This window comes from Trichomonas vaginalis, chromosome V (genome assembly GCF_026262505.1).
Source record: "Trichomonas vaginalis G3 chromosome V, whole genome shotgun sequence".
Classification (NCBI taxonomy): Eukaryota; Parabasalia; order Trichomonadida; family Trichomonadidae; genus Trichomonas; species Trichomonas vaginalis.
Window position 1 is genome coordinate 34,295,151 of NC_067207.1, and position 16,805 is coordinate 34,311,955.

Genomic DNA, 16,805 nt, shown 5'->3' on the forward strand with positions numbered 1-16,805 from the left:
AACGGGTCAATGACTCGCTTAACAATTGGTAAGACTGCATTAACAGGAGCACACACTAAGGCTGTATGTTGTGAAAATGGATGTTGTATGCCATTTATTTAATAAATGCCACAGAAGAGACAAAAGGAACCGTTAATGATGTTTTGATACTATGATTCAAAGAGGTGGGCACCCTTAAAACATTTATTTTATTTTTATATAAATGGATAACGCAGATTTAGAAAATTTAATTGATGATTTAGTACTTAATCAAAAAATTCTTAGTTATTATGAATTAAAATCATATCTCCAAAAATATAATAATATAACGGGTGATGATATGGATTATTATTATTATATTATAAAAATGAAATTTTGAAATATCATGATAGAATAATTTCTAAAATTAAAGACAAAATTAAAAATAATGAATATTCAAAGGGAAAAACTAAATCACAACTGAAACAATTGAAAGATTTTAAAAATAAAGTATTAACAGAAGAAGATATTGATGAATTATATAAATTATATAATCCTGAGCCGCAAAAGCAAAAGAAGCAAAAACAAAAGGTGCAAAACGCCCAGGTCCTTCAGACCATAAATGATGCACAAGCTTTAATTTATGATTCATTAGTTAAACCATATTCAGCCCGACTTTTAAATGAAGATCAACTTTTGGAATTCATCCTTCAACATAAACTCGAAGCGGGAAAGTATATTAAACCTTTATATACAGCATATTTAAAACAAATGAATAGAATACATCCAGAATTAATGAAGGAAGGAAGGAATTCCAAAACTTCATCATCCAAAATCAAAGCAGATAAAATTAAACCACTTGCAACACCAAAACCTCTAACGACAGTACCTGCAACACCAAAACCGCCTCCTCCTTCAGTTAATCCTTCATCATTCACTTTATTATATCCATTTCAAACATTAAAGAAACAAAAAGATTTTAAAAAGGATTTCAAGATATTAAATAAACCAATTGACCCAAAAATTCAACCGTTAAAGGAAAAATTTAGTCGCCCTTCATTTGCACCATATCCATATTCATATGAAATCGATCATTTAGAATATTCAAAAGGAAACGTTACTTATTTATTTACCATTAACATTAACACCAGATATTTATATTGCATTCCAGTGAAAGGGAAAACAGAACAGGAAACAAGAAGAGCTATTCAATACTTACTAGATCATGAAAGAGTAGATAATATAAGGGGTGATGGTGATAAAGGATTTCAGGCAGCTATGACTCATTATTTCCCACAAATTAATTTTTACTTTTCATCCTCTCCATATACGTTTCATAATAAAATAGTTGATGCGGTAATGAGAACTCTTAGAGATGCGTTAGGGGTTAACGGTCAGATATACTGGGATGGAAATCATGACTCCATCATACAGCAGTTAGTATATTATTACAATAATACATGGCATAGAACAATAAACATGAAACCAGTGGAAATGAAAAATGATATTTCAAAAGAATGGGAATATATTAGAAAGCAAATGGAAAGGTTGAATGATGTTAAACGTGAACAAATTAATTCGGGGCTCATGAATTTTAAACAAGGGGATAAAGTTTTGATTCATCTCGATTATGGAAAAACTGATAAATCAATGACAAAAAGAAGACGAAGATTTGACACAATAGCTGAATTTGTTAGATATATTAACGGCAATGCATTAGTTGAGTTAACAATAAATTAATAGAAATTCCGATTTATTTTATTACTCCATTATATTTAAATAATATTTAATTTTTTTATTTCGTAAGAAATGAGTGACAACGAAGCATCCAAGAGTCCAGACAATGAATATAAAAAGAAACTAAACAGAATTAAATCAAAAATATGCTATTACAAAAAGAAGCCACAATGCGGTGAGGTTGAAAACGATAAAGAGAGGAAAGAAATAATCGAAAAATTAGAAACTTACCGTTCAATCCTTAAACTGAGTGAAGCAAAAATAAAAGAATTTAATAGAATAAATAAATTGATTGGAAGAGATGAATTTAATAAAGATGAATTTTTAAACTCAATCCAAATTTAATTTTTATTCCTCTTCGACAACATCTCTCTTTCCATCATTACTGCATAACCACATTTTCTCAGTTTTAGTGGTTTGTTATTTTTAACATGTTCTTGCATCATTTTTATCATTTCCTCCCTTGTTATGATTCGTGGTAAATTTTGAGCTTGTGGGGTATTCATTTATGATAAAAATAAAAATTTGTTATCACTTATTTTATCGTTAATGTTTTTAGGTTATTCAATAATTAATTATTTTTGAATAACTGGGAAATAAATTTACGTCAAATATGCAATTTATAAAATCTTATGTCGACAGGCTACGTAGCACAGTGGTCTAAGGTGGTGTTATGGAGGGGTTAGGGTCTGTGGTTCGAACCGCGACGGCGCCGTATTTTCTTATTTTCTTTGTTTGTCTTGTTTGTCGTGAATAAAAAGTATCATAAAAGTGCTCTATCTTCCACGGGAATAAATAAAAAATTTACTTTATTTCTTCTTTATTTCTTCTTTATTTCTTTATTCCCGTGGAAGAAGGGTTTTGCTGTTTTTCTCAGCCGAAATCAATGATTTTTTCATTTTTGATCATTTACGCTCATTACGAAGAAATCATGACAAAGAATATACGATGAAGAAATCATGACAAATCATTTACGCTCATGTTTGACAAAGAATATACATTCATTACGATGAAGAAGTCATGACAAAGCATAAACGATGAATGATCATGACAAAACATTAACGTAAACATTTATTTCCTATGTTGTTGTCAAAATGTCATGTTGTCACATTTTTTCAGAGAAGTTAAATTACCTGGTGACCACCTGGTGACCCGGTGACCTCATCAGTTATTCAAAAATAAATAATTATTGAATAACCTGAAAACATTAACATTAACATAAACATTAACATAAACATTAACGTAAACATTAACGATAAAATATATTTCTGCAGTTCATCCATTACTTCATTACCTAATTAATTACAGACATAAAATATATTTAGTTCATTCAATAAATGCGGTACCATGCGAATACAGTCATAAATGGTGGCATGTAATCTTTACTTTGTCCCGTTGTTTGTGTATATCCTGAAACGCGATGTGTATGGTTTCCTTCTCCCTGAGTGTCACTCCAGTAACAATTTATGGCAAACTTAACGTTGTCTTTAACATCATATCCTTTACCTTTTGTCATTCCTGACCAATCCCAATATCTATGCTTATGCCAACCCGCTTGAGATGTACTTAAATCTATGTAGTGACTGTGTGCAGGTAAATTTTCACCTGTAATCGTTTTACTTCCCCCTGTTTCCTTTGAAGAGTTTGCACAATACAAAAACCTGTCGACTATTTGTTCCCATGCACCAACACCAAACATTGCTTGAGGACCTCTCACATCCATAGATGTATAAATAGAACCTACTGGGTTCATTAAATCAAACATATGAGATAATATAGGATTGTCTCTTTTGAACTTAAAATATAGTGTAACTATTTCGGGTTTCTTCTGGTTTGTGTCAGAATATTTTTTATAATATAATCTTATGTTTTCAGGGTATGTAAAATCTTGACTATAATATTTATTTTTGTCATCTATATAATAATATACTATTCTCGTTTTTTCTATTGCATTATATCTTTTATATCTATAATAATCTAAATATAATGTTTGCTTTTTTGGGTCTACACGTGCGTCAACACCATAGTCATAATAATATGGTGCTGGAGCTACGTTAGACAATGTCATATCCGTCATTTCATAAACTCTTAAATATTTCTTTTGTTCGTCTCCATATAAGTTTAAGTAACAGTTGTTGTCTAATGGAACTTTAACTTGTGTGTCATCATTCTTTTTATAACTTACATACATTTCATTGTTATTTTTCGGAATGAGTTTATACCGTATACCATTTTTTAAGGAATGTACCAATTGCCCTCTAAAATATTTATTTTCTTCATAGACGGAAAAGTCACCAGCAATAGTTTCAATATTTTTAGTTGTTCCTATCAAACTTTGGTATATTTCATTCACATATTCTTTATTTGCTTTCTTCTCTAACTCATCGTTAACATAAGTTTTATCTGCTTTAAGGTCTAAACATTCTGAAACCCATCCTGTATCAGCTTTAGTTTTTAAAATCTTCGATGTCCGTTCATGGTACCATTCAACCCTTTCGATAATTTCATTATCTTTTTCATTAACATATTCCTTATCTGCCTTCTTCATTAACTCACTATCCACAAGTCCCTTATCTGCCTTCTTCATTAATGCACTAGCCACAAGTCCCTTATCTGCCTTCTTCATTAACTCACTATCCACATATTCCTTATCTACCTTCTTCATTATGTCATTTAGGAAACCTTCTATGAATTCCTCATTTAAATTAAATCTTCCAATCTTCAAAACTTTAGGAAATGCATTTAATGCGTAATATCTTTGTTCTTCTGGTGGAATTGATGTTATATCATCCGTTATTCCTTTAATTTTTGAATTCATAAATAAAATTTCTTTTATATTTGATATCACTGCACCACCTTTGCAAACGAATTCGAAATGGTCATTTTTCAATACTATCTCCAAATCTCCATATTTCAACATTTGCGTTTGTTCTGCCGTCTTTGAATTATATGCATATATGGCGTATGTAATGGTCTGTGCCTTAAGTTGTTGTGGTTGCTGTTGTTTAATCATTTATTATGATTTAAAAATAAATATTTAATCCGTTATCTCATCAGCTATTTTTTCTATTTGAAATTGCCATAATATTTCATTCATAAATTCTAAATCACAATCAAATAGGTCAGTTATTCTAAATTTAATATTTGATAAATCTTTTGAATGAAGAATAAATGAATTCCCGGATAATTGAAACGGATATGATAAAGAAAATATGTTTAAGTTGATGGATAAAATGTTTTGTATTGATGGGTAAGAGTTAGGGTCTAATGTTTGATGTGAAAATCTCATTGGGGTATTAACTTTATCACATTTGATTAAAATGAAATTGGAACCAGTGTCAGAATACAAAACATCCCCAACATCTTTTTCAAAATTTAATATCCCCAACAATGAACGAAGATGAGGAGTACAAAATTTAATTTTCAGCGGAATTTAATAAGGTTATTTATTTCATCAAGTTCAAAAAGTTTATCAGGTTTTGATTTAAAATTTTCTTCATACCAAACGATAAATGATTCATTTAAATAACTTAAAATTGTGTTAATATCCCATTTCGTTATCACATTATTTATATACATATCATACGTTTTTTCAAGGTCATCTTTAATAAATGATATATAATCTGAAGGGTCTAAAAGAATGGGATTAAATTTACCACTCACAGAAACGAGAGTAACATTATAAATTCCACTAACTGTTAAATTTAATTCACAACTATTATTCGAAATAATATTGATAATTGACATTTTTATTACGATTAAAAATATGGTAAAGCGTTATTTTCCAGTGATAAATAAAACTAGAATAAGATTACCTCAAGAATTCATAAATTCAACGAATAAGAAATTCATTCATGTTATAAATTTTAGTGTTTTCAGAAAATATGAGTCAATGTCATATTCATCATCGGGTTATATTTCACTTCATTCAAATTTAGTTCAATCAAACCCATATAATGACCATTTCATAAGATTTTCAGATGGTATTAAAAATGTAATTGATAGATTAAAATATGAACAGATTGACAATATCGAATTTTTGGAATTTTGGTTTAAATATCCTGATGGAAAAAAGATTGAAGTTAAAGATAAAGCTGATACTATAACAAAAACAATTACAATGACCGATCCGGATAGTGGGGAACAAAAAGAAATAAAACAAACGATAGAAACTGGTGAAAGGTCAATTATTATTGATTATGATTCAAAGGATTATTATTCAATAATGTTAATGCTTGAATATTAAATAGCCTTAACAAAGAATTTTTCAAGTGATATTTTATATTCATCAACTATTTTATTATAAATATCATTATATGTTAAATGAAGTTCAGTTGTTGTTCCGTTCTTTGATATCTTAATTGTGCTAATATCCTTTATAGGATTTATTTTTGCAACTGTTCCGCAGCATGAAACCTCATCATCTATGAAAAATTGAATCTTAACGTCTGAATCTTGAACATCACAAAGAATGGCGATAATGTGAATTAATGATTCATAAGGTAAAATAATTAAACCGGATTGATCAATTAAATTTATTATTGAATCATAATTATCAGTTATTATATCACGGTAAATTTTCATTAATTCAGAATTAATGTCTATTTTATATGGCGCATTGCGACTGGAATCGTATATTCCTGGGTTCTCGATGTTTGATGAAAGAGGTGGGGGTATGTTGGATATGTGGGATTTCAACGGGTTCTTTACCGGGTTCAGATAAAATGATTGGGTCTCCATTCTCATGGTTTTCTTCATTCTCCTCATTCTTCGGTAAGTCACGAGTTAATAAATTTGGTTGAGTTGCTGACCTTGTTAATTCAGGGCTAACATTAACTTTAACATTTTGAATAATTCGTGATTTATCATCATTTACGTTATAACCAACCGTAATCTCTGCTTTTGCGTTAGTGTTCTTTTGACTTGTGAAACGTCTTCTCATTTATAATTGAATAAAAAAAGAAAAATATATATTTAAAGTTTTATTTAGTTGTTACGGTAATATCCCAAGGTTCATCATTGTTTGCTTATACTTTCTTTGTAACTGCACCAATAATGTTATTGATATTGCTTTGAGTTTCTTCCAGTCTTATTTCATCATTTACAATATCTTTAATCATTTCATTACATGCATTCTTAAAACCATCTGATTTTTCTAATTTACGTCTATCACTTTCTTTAATTAAATCAAAGTTATAACCTTGTTGAGAATAAAGTGGTTTCTTTATCAATTCCTTGAACGCTTCTGCAAGTGAAGATGAAGAAATTCTTGCCACTTGAATTGGTTTAAATTCTGCTTTCATTGCTTCTTTCTGTTCATTGAACACTGGATCGAATAAAGCAACTTTAAAGAATTTCTTAGCTGGAATTTCAGGTCTCAAATTTGCATATTGACCATCAAACTGATTAACATATTGTGGTAATCCATCCGGTCCTTCTTCAATAGCGTTTAATTCTTCATTGAAATATGAATATGGATTATGACGGTATGAATTAATTGGGCCATGTTCACCTTCTCCAATGTATTGTTTAACAGCTTTTCCATTTTCATCAAATTGCATAGGATAACATTCATTATATGCTTTACGTTTAGGATAATCAGATACAGTTAATTTGTAACCATTTATGACTTTAATATTACCTCGACCATCAGTAACGAAAACTTCATTTATACCATCAGGTTTTCCATTTGGACCTGTAATGTCTGCTTCATGTGCTTCCCAATTTGGACCTTGACGTTTGGCATATGCTTGAGCTTCTGGTAATGTTAAAACGTTTCTCATTTGTTTTACATCTTTTTGAAGACCAGCAACAATATGAACTAATTCTTTCATTCCGTCTGGAACTTTCATAGTTCTATTATACACACCCCCTTTTTGTTTGTCCCCTGTTTTAATGGAACCTGTAAAAGATTTGCTATTTCTGTCATGTTTAATTATAAATAAAAAATAAAAATTAATTATAAAAAGTTAATCAAATTTAACACATCCTTTATTTAAATCAACTATTATTTTTCCATGTTCACCTAATTGTTGATATTGTGTGTAAAGTTCATTAATGCTCATTGGTAAATTCACTTGATAAAGCATAACGTTCAACTGTTGACGACTAAAACCACTGAAAATGAAAAGTGTTGATAGATTTGATTTAATGTTTGTGCTTAATGCTTTGAAGTATTGAACAGCCATGAAGAATGAACACTGAATGTGTCGACATTGAGTTAATAACTGATTAAAATATGATTTCTCATTTGTTATTAGTTTTGATTTCACCGCATCATCTAGAAAAATGAGTGAATGCAAAAATTCTCTATCAAAATTTGAAATAGAAAGTGTTTCAAATAATTCATCCCGTTGTTTATCAATAATTTTATCCTCTAATCCTTGCTTCTTGATTGTATTATATAATTCTTTATACATTAAAAAGTTTTTTAAATAATCTTCTGCTTCTTCTTGTGATAAATAAATAATTGGAATTTTGATTAAATGCTTTAAAGATTCAAATGTATCATCTGAAGGTGAACCTGAACGGTTGATATAAATTAACACATGTGAATGGGGGGAAGTGTTAGCAATAATGATAATTTGTTTTAATATCGTTAATGTTTTACCTTTATTTTGTTTACCAATTGCTGCAGTGATTGAATTTAAGTAACATTCAGAATATGGAATTTTCATTAATTTTTCCTTAGATAGAGCATTTCTATTATCACTCAATGCTTCATTAATCATATCATCTACGTATGTATTATATACTCCCGCTAATTCTTCAGAATTTAAATCCATTTAATCAAAAATAAATTTATAATTTTATACATTTCTATTCATCAATATTTCATCATATGAACTTCTATACTGTGGTGGTGTACCTGTTGGATGATATTTCAAACCTTCATCCGGTGTCCATGTCCAATACGTAGTCCTAGTAAACCAAACCTGAGGAGGATTTGTCACCTTTGAACAGTAAGTGTCATTTACACCCTGAATGATTGGATAAGCTTTCACTTGTACTGTAACTTGTGAGTTGAAAGTTTCTAATCCATCAAAGAATATACCCGCTCCATCACGTTGAACTGGAATAGTGCATAAGAATGAAGTTTGGTCTTTCCATGTTCTAGCTAATGGCGTGCCATTATCATCATTCAGTGGTCTAGTTAATGAGTCCTCGTATTCTTCCGTGCATTCATTCACTCCATCTAAATCAGAAGCTTGAAGCATACGTGTAAAGAATATGTCACCCACTGTGGTCATCGCTTGATCGGGGAAGTTTCTGGAATCTATAGTGACCTGAAGACCTCGAAGCATTGGATTTTCTAAAACCGTTCTTTGCATTGCATTCTTCGGAAATGCTAACACAACATCTGTAACATTATGAAGAGCGTATGAGAAATCTGAACTGATACCTTCAGGAGTGATGCAACCTCCATTTAGTGAACGAACGTCAATATGTTGAGCTGGAATCATGAATGGATCTTCCTTACTGAATAAACGTGGTATTGCTTTAACTGATTCTTCAATTAAACCGTATCCTGGTGTAATGCATTTATCCTCTAAAACTTCCATCTTTGTGCATGAAATAATAACGTCATCAACTGTTGCGTCAGCAGATGTAGCGGCTAAGCTTGTAATTAATTTGGCAGGAAGTCCGATTTGTTGGAATTTGCGATCATATTTATAAACATGATTCATAATCTTTTCATAATTTTCATCAGTTATCTTTTCATAAACGTAATTTTGTAAATCAGCAACTCTTAACGGGTCAACCTGACAAAATACTAAAGTATCCCTGAAAACATAATATTTAAGAATGATTTCACCAAATGATTTAGGATAATCATCGAACGCCTGAAATGCTAACAAATCATTTACCGGAATAATCATATCAAAAGTGATATCAACTTCTTCATTTGCTTTCTTGAAAACTTCTGAAGGGTCAATATATTTACCACATACTGAGTTATCATATTTTTGAACATTATTATATAACGAATGAACAAACTTTTTAACTTTCCTTTCTGATTTTGGTTTATATGTTGCAAATGCGAAAGATTCACGGGCGCAATCCATCTGAAGATAACCGGCATCACCTCTTTCGGTTTCTACTTCTAATTGTTTAAAGCTTTGATTTGATGATTTGTAACCAACGAATAAACGCATACATTTAAAAGCGGCATCACATGTGAAAGCTTTATTTGAAACTAGAGTTGCTTTAACTTTGCGTTTAATATATGTGTCACCTAATTGGTTCACATCATGAGCCGGATTTGTAATTCTTAAATGAGTTTGTTTATCATCAAAATATGGAGCATCAGAGTCATAGCATGAACTTTCAAGTTCTCTATAATATCTTCTTCCGTCATTCTTTGCAATATTTCATTTATCTTTTCGAATGAATGAAACACATTTCCATTAATTGGTTTAGTGTTTGGCACCAAATAGTTAGTCGTCATTTATTATTAAATAAAAAATCAAAATTAAAATATGAAAATGAATTTTTAATTTTAATGAAATAATCAACTATGGCTGCAGGATTCTTTAAGAAACTGTGGGATAAAGTAAAAAGAGGAGCGCATAAAGTTTGGGAAACAATGAAGAAAGGAGCGAATTGGATATTTAAGAATAAAGAAGCAATTAGTGACGTTGCTGAATCAATAACACCAAAAGCTGCCCCAATAAGAGAAATTTTAAATAAAGGAGAAAAAGTTTATCAAAGACTACAACCAATACTAAGATAAAAATAATATTTATTTATTTTTCCACTATTTACCCCCTATTTTATTAAGTATTCCTTCAGCAATTCCACCAATTGCGTTACCTGCTTGTGCTCCCATCGCCGGATTACCTGCTTTAGTACCTAATACTCCACCTATGATAGTTCCTGCCGTTTTCGCTACTGGTGCCAAAAAGTTTGCAACAGGTTTAATAACCTTTTTATAAACCCAACCTGCAGCTTTCTTAATTCCATCCCATAATTTTTTAAAGAATCCTGCCGCCATTTCTGATTTAATATTAATTAAAAAATATATTTCATCACTTATATTCTAATTTTTATTTAATGATAAATGAAACCAATTTTAAAAATAAATGAAACAGAGGAGGAAGAAATAAATGAAAGTGAAAATGTTCAACAAAAAATAAACGTTGTTAAACCAATTACTGAAATAAAATTTTTTTCATCTGTTGATGAATTTAATGACTATTATGCTAATAATAAAAAATTATTTGAAGAATTGACAACATGTAAATTGAATAAAATGTTTAAAGTTGATGGATTCAAAATTTCAAAAATAAAAGGAGTGGTTAGTTTGAAATCTATTCCTCAATCAAGAATCACCTCATTAATGAAAATTGATGATTTAACAAAAAGAATAGAAATTATTGAAGAGCGAATAAATCAAATTATTGATTTCATAAATCATGACTCGTTGAGCCCGGGTCCTTAAAGCTCATCACTGAGTTCAAGGTTATATTCATCAAATATTTCATTATTAAATGCAACTTCTGCTAGTTTTTATTTTTTCAATACGATCATTTGAAAGTCTATCGTTTAATTTTTTCTGAAGTTTTTCATTTTCTAGTTCTGAAACTTTATTTGGATGATATTTAAACCCGTTAAATTCTTTTTCCTCAGTTTTGATCATTAATTTACAAAGAACTTTTGTGGTTGGAATTTGTTTAAACCATTTATCATTAATATTTGTTATATATTCAATATCTGGAATTAATTCCCAAATTTTTGCATTTTCAATTAATTTATTATCAAATGCAAAAGCAATAAGTTTAATATTAAACTTACCTTTATAATATAAACTTTCTACATAATCATCGAAATAAACATCTACTTGTTTAACATTTTCAAGAATTGGTGAAAGAGCATCCATTAATTGATTGACGGTTACGAATCTTGATCCACTCATTTTCATACAAATTAAAAAATAAATTATTCAAAAATGTAAGACATGAATTTTTAAAGTTTATTTTTTTATTTTTTTTATTTTTTTTATTTCATTATGTATGGGTTTAGTGTAAATGTCTTACAATTTTGAAAATTTTTTAAATCTTGATTTATTCAAAAACGTAAGAATAAAAACCGTAAGAATCATACATTTTTTACTTCATATGTTAAAAAAAATGATACAAAATCACTCGATATTGTATGAATTCTTACGTTTACAAAAAAAGTCACAAAACCCGCATTATATACTACTTATATTTATATATGTATATATTTATATATGTATATATTTATATATGTATATATTTATATATGTATATATTTATATATGTATATATTTATATATGTATATATTTATATATGTATATATTTATATATGTATATATTTATATATGTATATATTTATATATGTATATATTTATATATGTATATATTTATATATGTATATATTTATATATGTATATATTTATATATGTATATATTTATATATGTATATATTTATATATGTATATATTTATATATGTATATATTTATATATGTATATATTTATATATGTATATATTTATATATGTATATATATTTATATATGTATATATTTATATATGTATATATATTTATATATGTATATATTTATATATGTATATATTTATATATGTATATATTTATATATGTATATATTTATATATGTATATATTTATATATGTATATATATTTATATATGTATATATTTATATATGTATATATTTATATATGTATATATTTATATATGTATATATTTATATATGTATATATTTATATATGTATATATTTATATATGTATATATTTATATATGTATATATTTATATATGTATATATTTATATATGTATATATTTATATATGTATATATTTATTATGTATTATTTATATATGTATATATTTATATATGTATATATTTATATATGTATATATTTATATATGTATATATTTATATATGTATATATTTATATATGTATATATTTATATATGTATATATTTATATATGTATATTTATATATGTATATATTTTATATGTATATATTTATATATGTAATATATTTATATATGTATATATTTATATATGTATATATTTATATATGTATATATTTATATATGTATATATTTATATATGTATATATTTATATATGAATAAATAATACATCAAACTAGTTTTAGAGTTGATAGTAAGAAGCGAAGAACAGTACCAGTAAGATACAGCAGTAGTAGCTGCTTCATGCTGCATTGAGTATTGTTGAATAATTTGAAGTAGTGGTTTTTGAAATCAGCACCCCTATGAGAGCGCTGGCGACCGAAACACCACTAGTAAGATTGTGTATTAGAAACTGCTTCATGCTGTGTTGAGTAAGCTTCGATATCTTTATCAGACCACCTTTAAATTAACCACTCACATTCTCACTGTGGTCCATCTAAAATTTGTAAACTTTATGACATAAAATTATATTATATGCAGGATCCCACCTATTACTTAATCTTTTTGGAATAAATGTTTTATAATATTTATCGATTGATTGTAATTTTTTGTATAAAAAAAGTTTTTTATTTATATTAAAAATATATTCGGTTAATGATATTATCTTATAATTTGTAAATAAATCTAGTAATAAAATAACTTTAATAGTTGGTGTCACTTTTTCGAAAATTCTGGTTTTTTCTAGAATTTCTTAGAAAACTGTTAACATTTGGTTCAATTTCAATTAAATAAGAATCTTCATTTCTAAACAGGCCAATTCCAGTAGATATACTCAAGTTATCGAGAATTTGCTGATCTACAATAAGAATATCTGTCATTCCAATCTTTGTCGATACATTATAGTGAATTAATTTTGCTTTTTCATAATTTTCTTCAGAAACAAGTAATGCGTATGGAGATTCGCCTAAATTATCGTAAAGCTCTTCCGATGTAGATATTTTTTCTAATTTTGATTCAATAAAAATTTGAACTAATTTTATAAATGAACTTTCTTGTTCTGGATATTCAAATATAGCTATGTTTCGTCCATTATCAAACAGTAATACAATTGGTAAATTCAAATTTAATTCTTTTGATATTTTTAATGTAAATTCCTCTGAAATCTGGACAAAATCGCATTGATCAAAGTATGCATCATGTAATATTCGATATGTTGTTGGAATAATCTTTACAGCTCGGTGTTTGGAGTTCATTCCGATTGCAATTACTTTATTTCTTGAAGAAACAAAGCTATTGAACTGAGATTCATCAAATATATAATTGAAAGCATCATAGTCGTCTGCAAACGGGACAAAAGCACTTTCAATTATTCCTACAAACAAGAAAAGAAACATATAAAAAATTTTAGAAAAAAGAGGGGCTAGAATTAGATGAAAATCATTAATGAGATGCAAAATTTTTTATGAATATTGATCGTTCAAACTAAATTAAAATGATATTCTGCTTTGAATAAAGGAACACATAACAATGAATAGCATAAAGTGAAGGCAAATCAAATTTATAATATTGAATGAAAAATTTTTGTTGAGAAAATTTTCAACTGAAATGATCGCGTAAATTCAATGAAGGGAAATATGAGTAGTGTGAAGATAATAATCAAAACGTGCTTTTGATAGGTATCAAAGAAATAAATTTTTCAAAAATATACATTTTATTTAAAACAACAAATAAGTGGAAAATTTTATTTCATAGAATCTGATTTGAATGATATTCAATTTTGATCGACCATCATTATGAAAGTCGGTAGTTCATCTGCTATCACCAAATATAAATATATAATCATATCGTTGTAGAGTATTTTTTATGATCGTCTCTCAAATTTTTCAGATAATTACTCATTTCTACAAAATGGGATGCGCAGAGTCTATGAGCGATACTCCAATAAAGCCATCTGCTGATATTCGAAAGGGTGTTCAGAACCATTATAGCTCTGACACTTATAGAATTAAAGATGCAACAGGAATTAAGCTAAATTTCGAATCTGGCAAAATTGGCGGAAGGGCTTTTGAAGCTATCAACCTCTCTAGCTGTGCTGTTTATATAAGTGATATAGTAGATAGAATAACGATAACCAATTGCACTCACTGCACCTTTGCCTTGGCAACAATTCGGAATACAATTCAAGTCATCGACTGCGATGACTGCCAATTTACAGCTGTATGCAGCCAGTTTAGAATAAGGGACTCTAAAAACTGTGATGTGTTCCTCCACACAAAGCAGAAAAGCATTATCGAAAAGTCAACATCAATTACATTTGGCTGCGGAAACTATTCTTACAGAAATATTATTGAGCAAATGGAAATGGTTCACCTTGATCCTTATATTAATATGTTCCATCAAGTCAGTGATATCACTCCAGGATTATCCAAATACCAAGTTAAGGAAGGCGAGAAATCATCAATTCCATCATTAGATGGATCATGTTTACTTCCGTTCTTCTACCCACCAACAGATAATTTTGATTCTGTTGATTTTAACGAAGGAGATTGGGAAAAATTAACGCGAAATTCCTTAGAAGATGGAATTCAACTGTACAACATCCGCAAATCCGGCAGAATTATTACTGCCAGATATCGAGAAAATGCCAAGCCACAGAGTAGTACAATTTCTGCACAATCTTAATTTTTTATTTGTTTTGATCTAAACTGTTTGTTATTCTTTTCCGGTGATATATTTTCATATTATTTTTTATAACAGTTTCTAGATATCAAATATTTTTCTATTTTCGCGTTGGGAAATCATTTAACTAGTATCATGCTATTGATTTTATAAGGAGATCAAGTTAAATAGCCTATTTGTCAAAAAGATTTCTGACAATGGCAGATTGTGACCATTCGGAAGTAATATGATTTACGTAGCTTATGGATTATATAGAAAACATTTTTAAATTTAGAATTGAAATTTATTGATCAAAACAAAGATCTAATCAAAACGGATAGCGAAACATTAATAGAATACACAAGTGCAATGTCGTTCAATCGTTAAAAATATTCAATTTCGAGTAATTGCTTTGAAGTTTTACTGAATTCATCATGTTTGGGCATTTTTCTTTTACGATTTGTTATCAAATTATTTTTGAATGTCATTTATGCCATTTCCACAAATTTTCTTTCCCAATATCGAAATAACGTGTTTTGAAAATTCAGATGATAGACGGGAGATTAGGGCGTGCAACATCCCGTCTTTTAACGAACGAACAAAATATTTTAAAGGAAAAAGAGCTTGCCAAGAAGCTTGGCAAAATTCCACCTGAAGAAAGTGTGAAAATTCCTCAAATTGGCGAATGGAGTCTTTCACTTAGCAAAACTGCTACAACTTCAACAAAACAATTACCATCTCCACTATAAAATCACCAAAACAATCAAAATCAAAAACAGGCGAGCAATTTATCGGTCCAGTTTATCAACACGAATTCATGTTCCTAAATCTAGGAATGCTGCTGGCCAAATCAATCCTATCGAGCGCGTCAGTTTCCCAGCAGGAACAACTACAACAGATTTAAATGATATTCTGAAATCAAGAACAATTAATCCAATTAAACCAATTCCTCCGCTCAATCAGGAAGAAAATCTACAAGAACCACAGTTCGTACCATCCGATATTTTCGATGATTCTACATATGAAGAATTCCCTTTGGAAGAATTAATGAAAAATCCAATCGGCTTTTCGAGATATCAGGACTTAGATGGTCACATTTACTGGTCGAAATGCAAAGTAATCGAGTACAACCAAGAGAAACACTTGTTCTTGATCGAATGGACCTCAACTGGAAGAAGAAAATACGTTTCAAGGTTCAATTTGCGTTTTGAGCGCGAAAACCAGGATCTTTTCAACAAAAGAGTGGCTGCAGCTAAAAGAGGAGCTGCTTTATACGAGGCTTCTGTGAGATATCAAGTTAGAATCGATACAATGCCAAGAACGAACCTTCCTGAGCTTTCTTCCAGAGAACATCCAGTCAATATATGATAAAATCAATCTACCAAACGACTTCAAACGCGGTGAAGAAATAAAACAAAGATTAATTAAAGAAATCTGCGAAGAATTCAAGACAGTGAACAACGAACTTGAATTCGAACACGAGCTGGAGTTCAACCAGCTTATCCCCAATCGTGAAGAGTTCTTTGCTGTTCTAAGTCAAAAACCGAAAC

General features: G+C 28.8%; 6 protein-coding genes and 1 pseudogene across 7 annotated transcripts, besides 1 other annotated feature; 4 read left to right on the forward strand and 3 right to left on the reverse strand.

Annotated features, from left to right (window-relative positions):
• Window positions 1-9,989: part of a mobile genetic element that runs on past the window's edge.
• On the forward strand, window positions 754-1,748 carry TVAGG3_0455050 (annotated as a pseudogene). Its single transcript has one exon. A coding segment is annotated over exon 1 (995 nt).
• Window positions 1,768-2,040, forward strand: TVAGG3_0455060 (uncharacterized protein; the record flags this gene model as incomplete). The annotated part of the gene is made up of 1 exon (XM_051234796.1): window positions 1,768-2,040. One exon carries the CDS (start codon window positions 1,768-1,770, stop codon window positions 2,038-2,040), a length of 273 nt encoding a protein of 90 aa, XP_051104526.1.
• TVAGG3_0455070 (uncharacterized protein) lies at window positions 3,749-4,708 on the reverse strand (the record flags this gene model as incomplete). The annotated part of the gene is made up of 1 exon (XM_051234797.1): window positions 3,749-4,708. A coding segment is annotated over one exon (960 nt), but the record flags the coding sequence as incomplete, so codon positions are not given.
• TVAGG3_0455080 (uncharacterized protein) lies at window positions 7,665-8,480 on the reverse strand (the record flags this gene model as incomplete). Its single annotated transcript, XM_051234798.1, has 1 exon — window positions 7,665-8,480. One exon carries the CDS (start codon window positions 8,478-8,480, stop codon window positions 7,665-7,667), a length of 816 nt encoding a protein of 271 aa, XP_051104528.1.
• A 3,210-nt stretch (window positions 9,990-13,199) lies between the features above and the next one.
• Window positions 13,200-14,034, reverse strand: TVAGG3_0455090 (intramolecular oxidoreductase activity, transposing S-S bonds; the record flags this gene model as incomplete). The annotated part of the gene is made up of 1 exon (XM_001292284.1): window positions 13,299-13,991. One exon carries the CDS (start codon window positions 13,989-13,991, stop codon window positions 13,299-13,301), a length of 693 nt encoding a protein of 230 aa, XP_001292285.1.
• Window positions 14,035-14,465: 431 nt separating this feature from the next.
• Window positions 14,466-15,450, forward strand: TVAGG3_0455100 (post-chaperonin tubulin folding pathway; the record flags this gene model as incomplete). The annotated part of the gene is made up of 1 exon (XM_051234799.1): window positions 14,506-15,279. The coding sequence occupies one exon, from the start codon at window positions 14,506-14,508 to the stop codon at window positions 15,277-15,279; it is 774 nt and encodes a 257-aa protein (XP_051104529.1).
• A 353-nt stretch (window positions 15,451-15,803) lies between these two features.
• Window positions 15,804-16,004, forward strand: TVAGG3_0455110 (dynein light chain binding; the record flags this gene model as incomplete). Its single annotated transcript, XM_001297152.2, has 1 exon — window positions 15,804-16,004. The coding sequence occupies one exon, from the start codon at window positions 15,804-15,806 to the stop codon at window positions 16,002-16,004; it is 201 nt and encodes a 66-aa protein (XP_001297153.2).
• Between the last annotated feature and the right edge of the window lie 801 nt (window positions 16,005-16,805).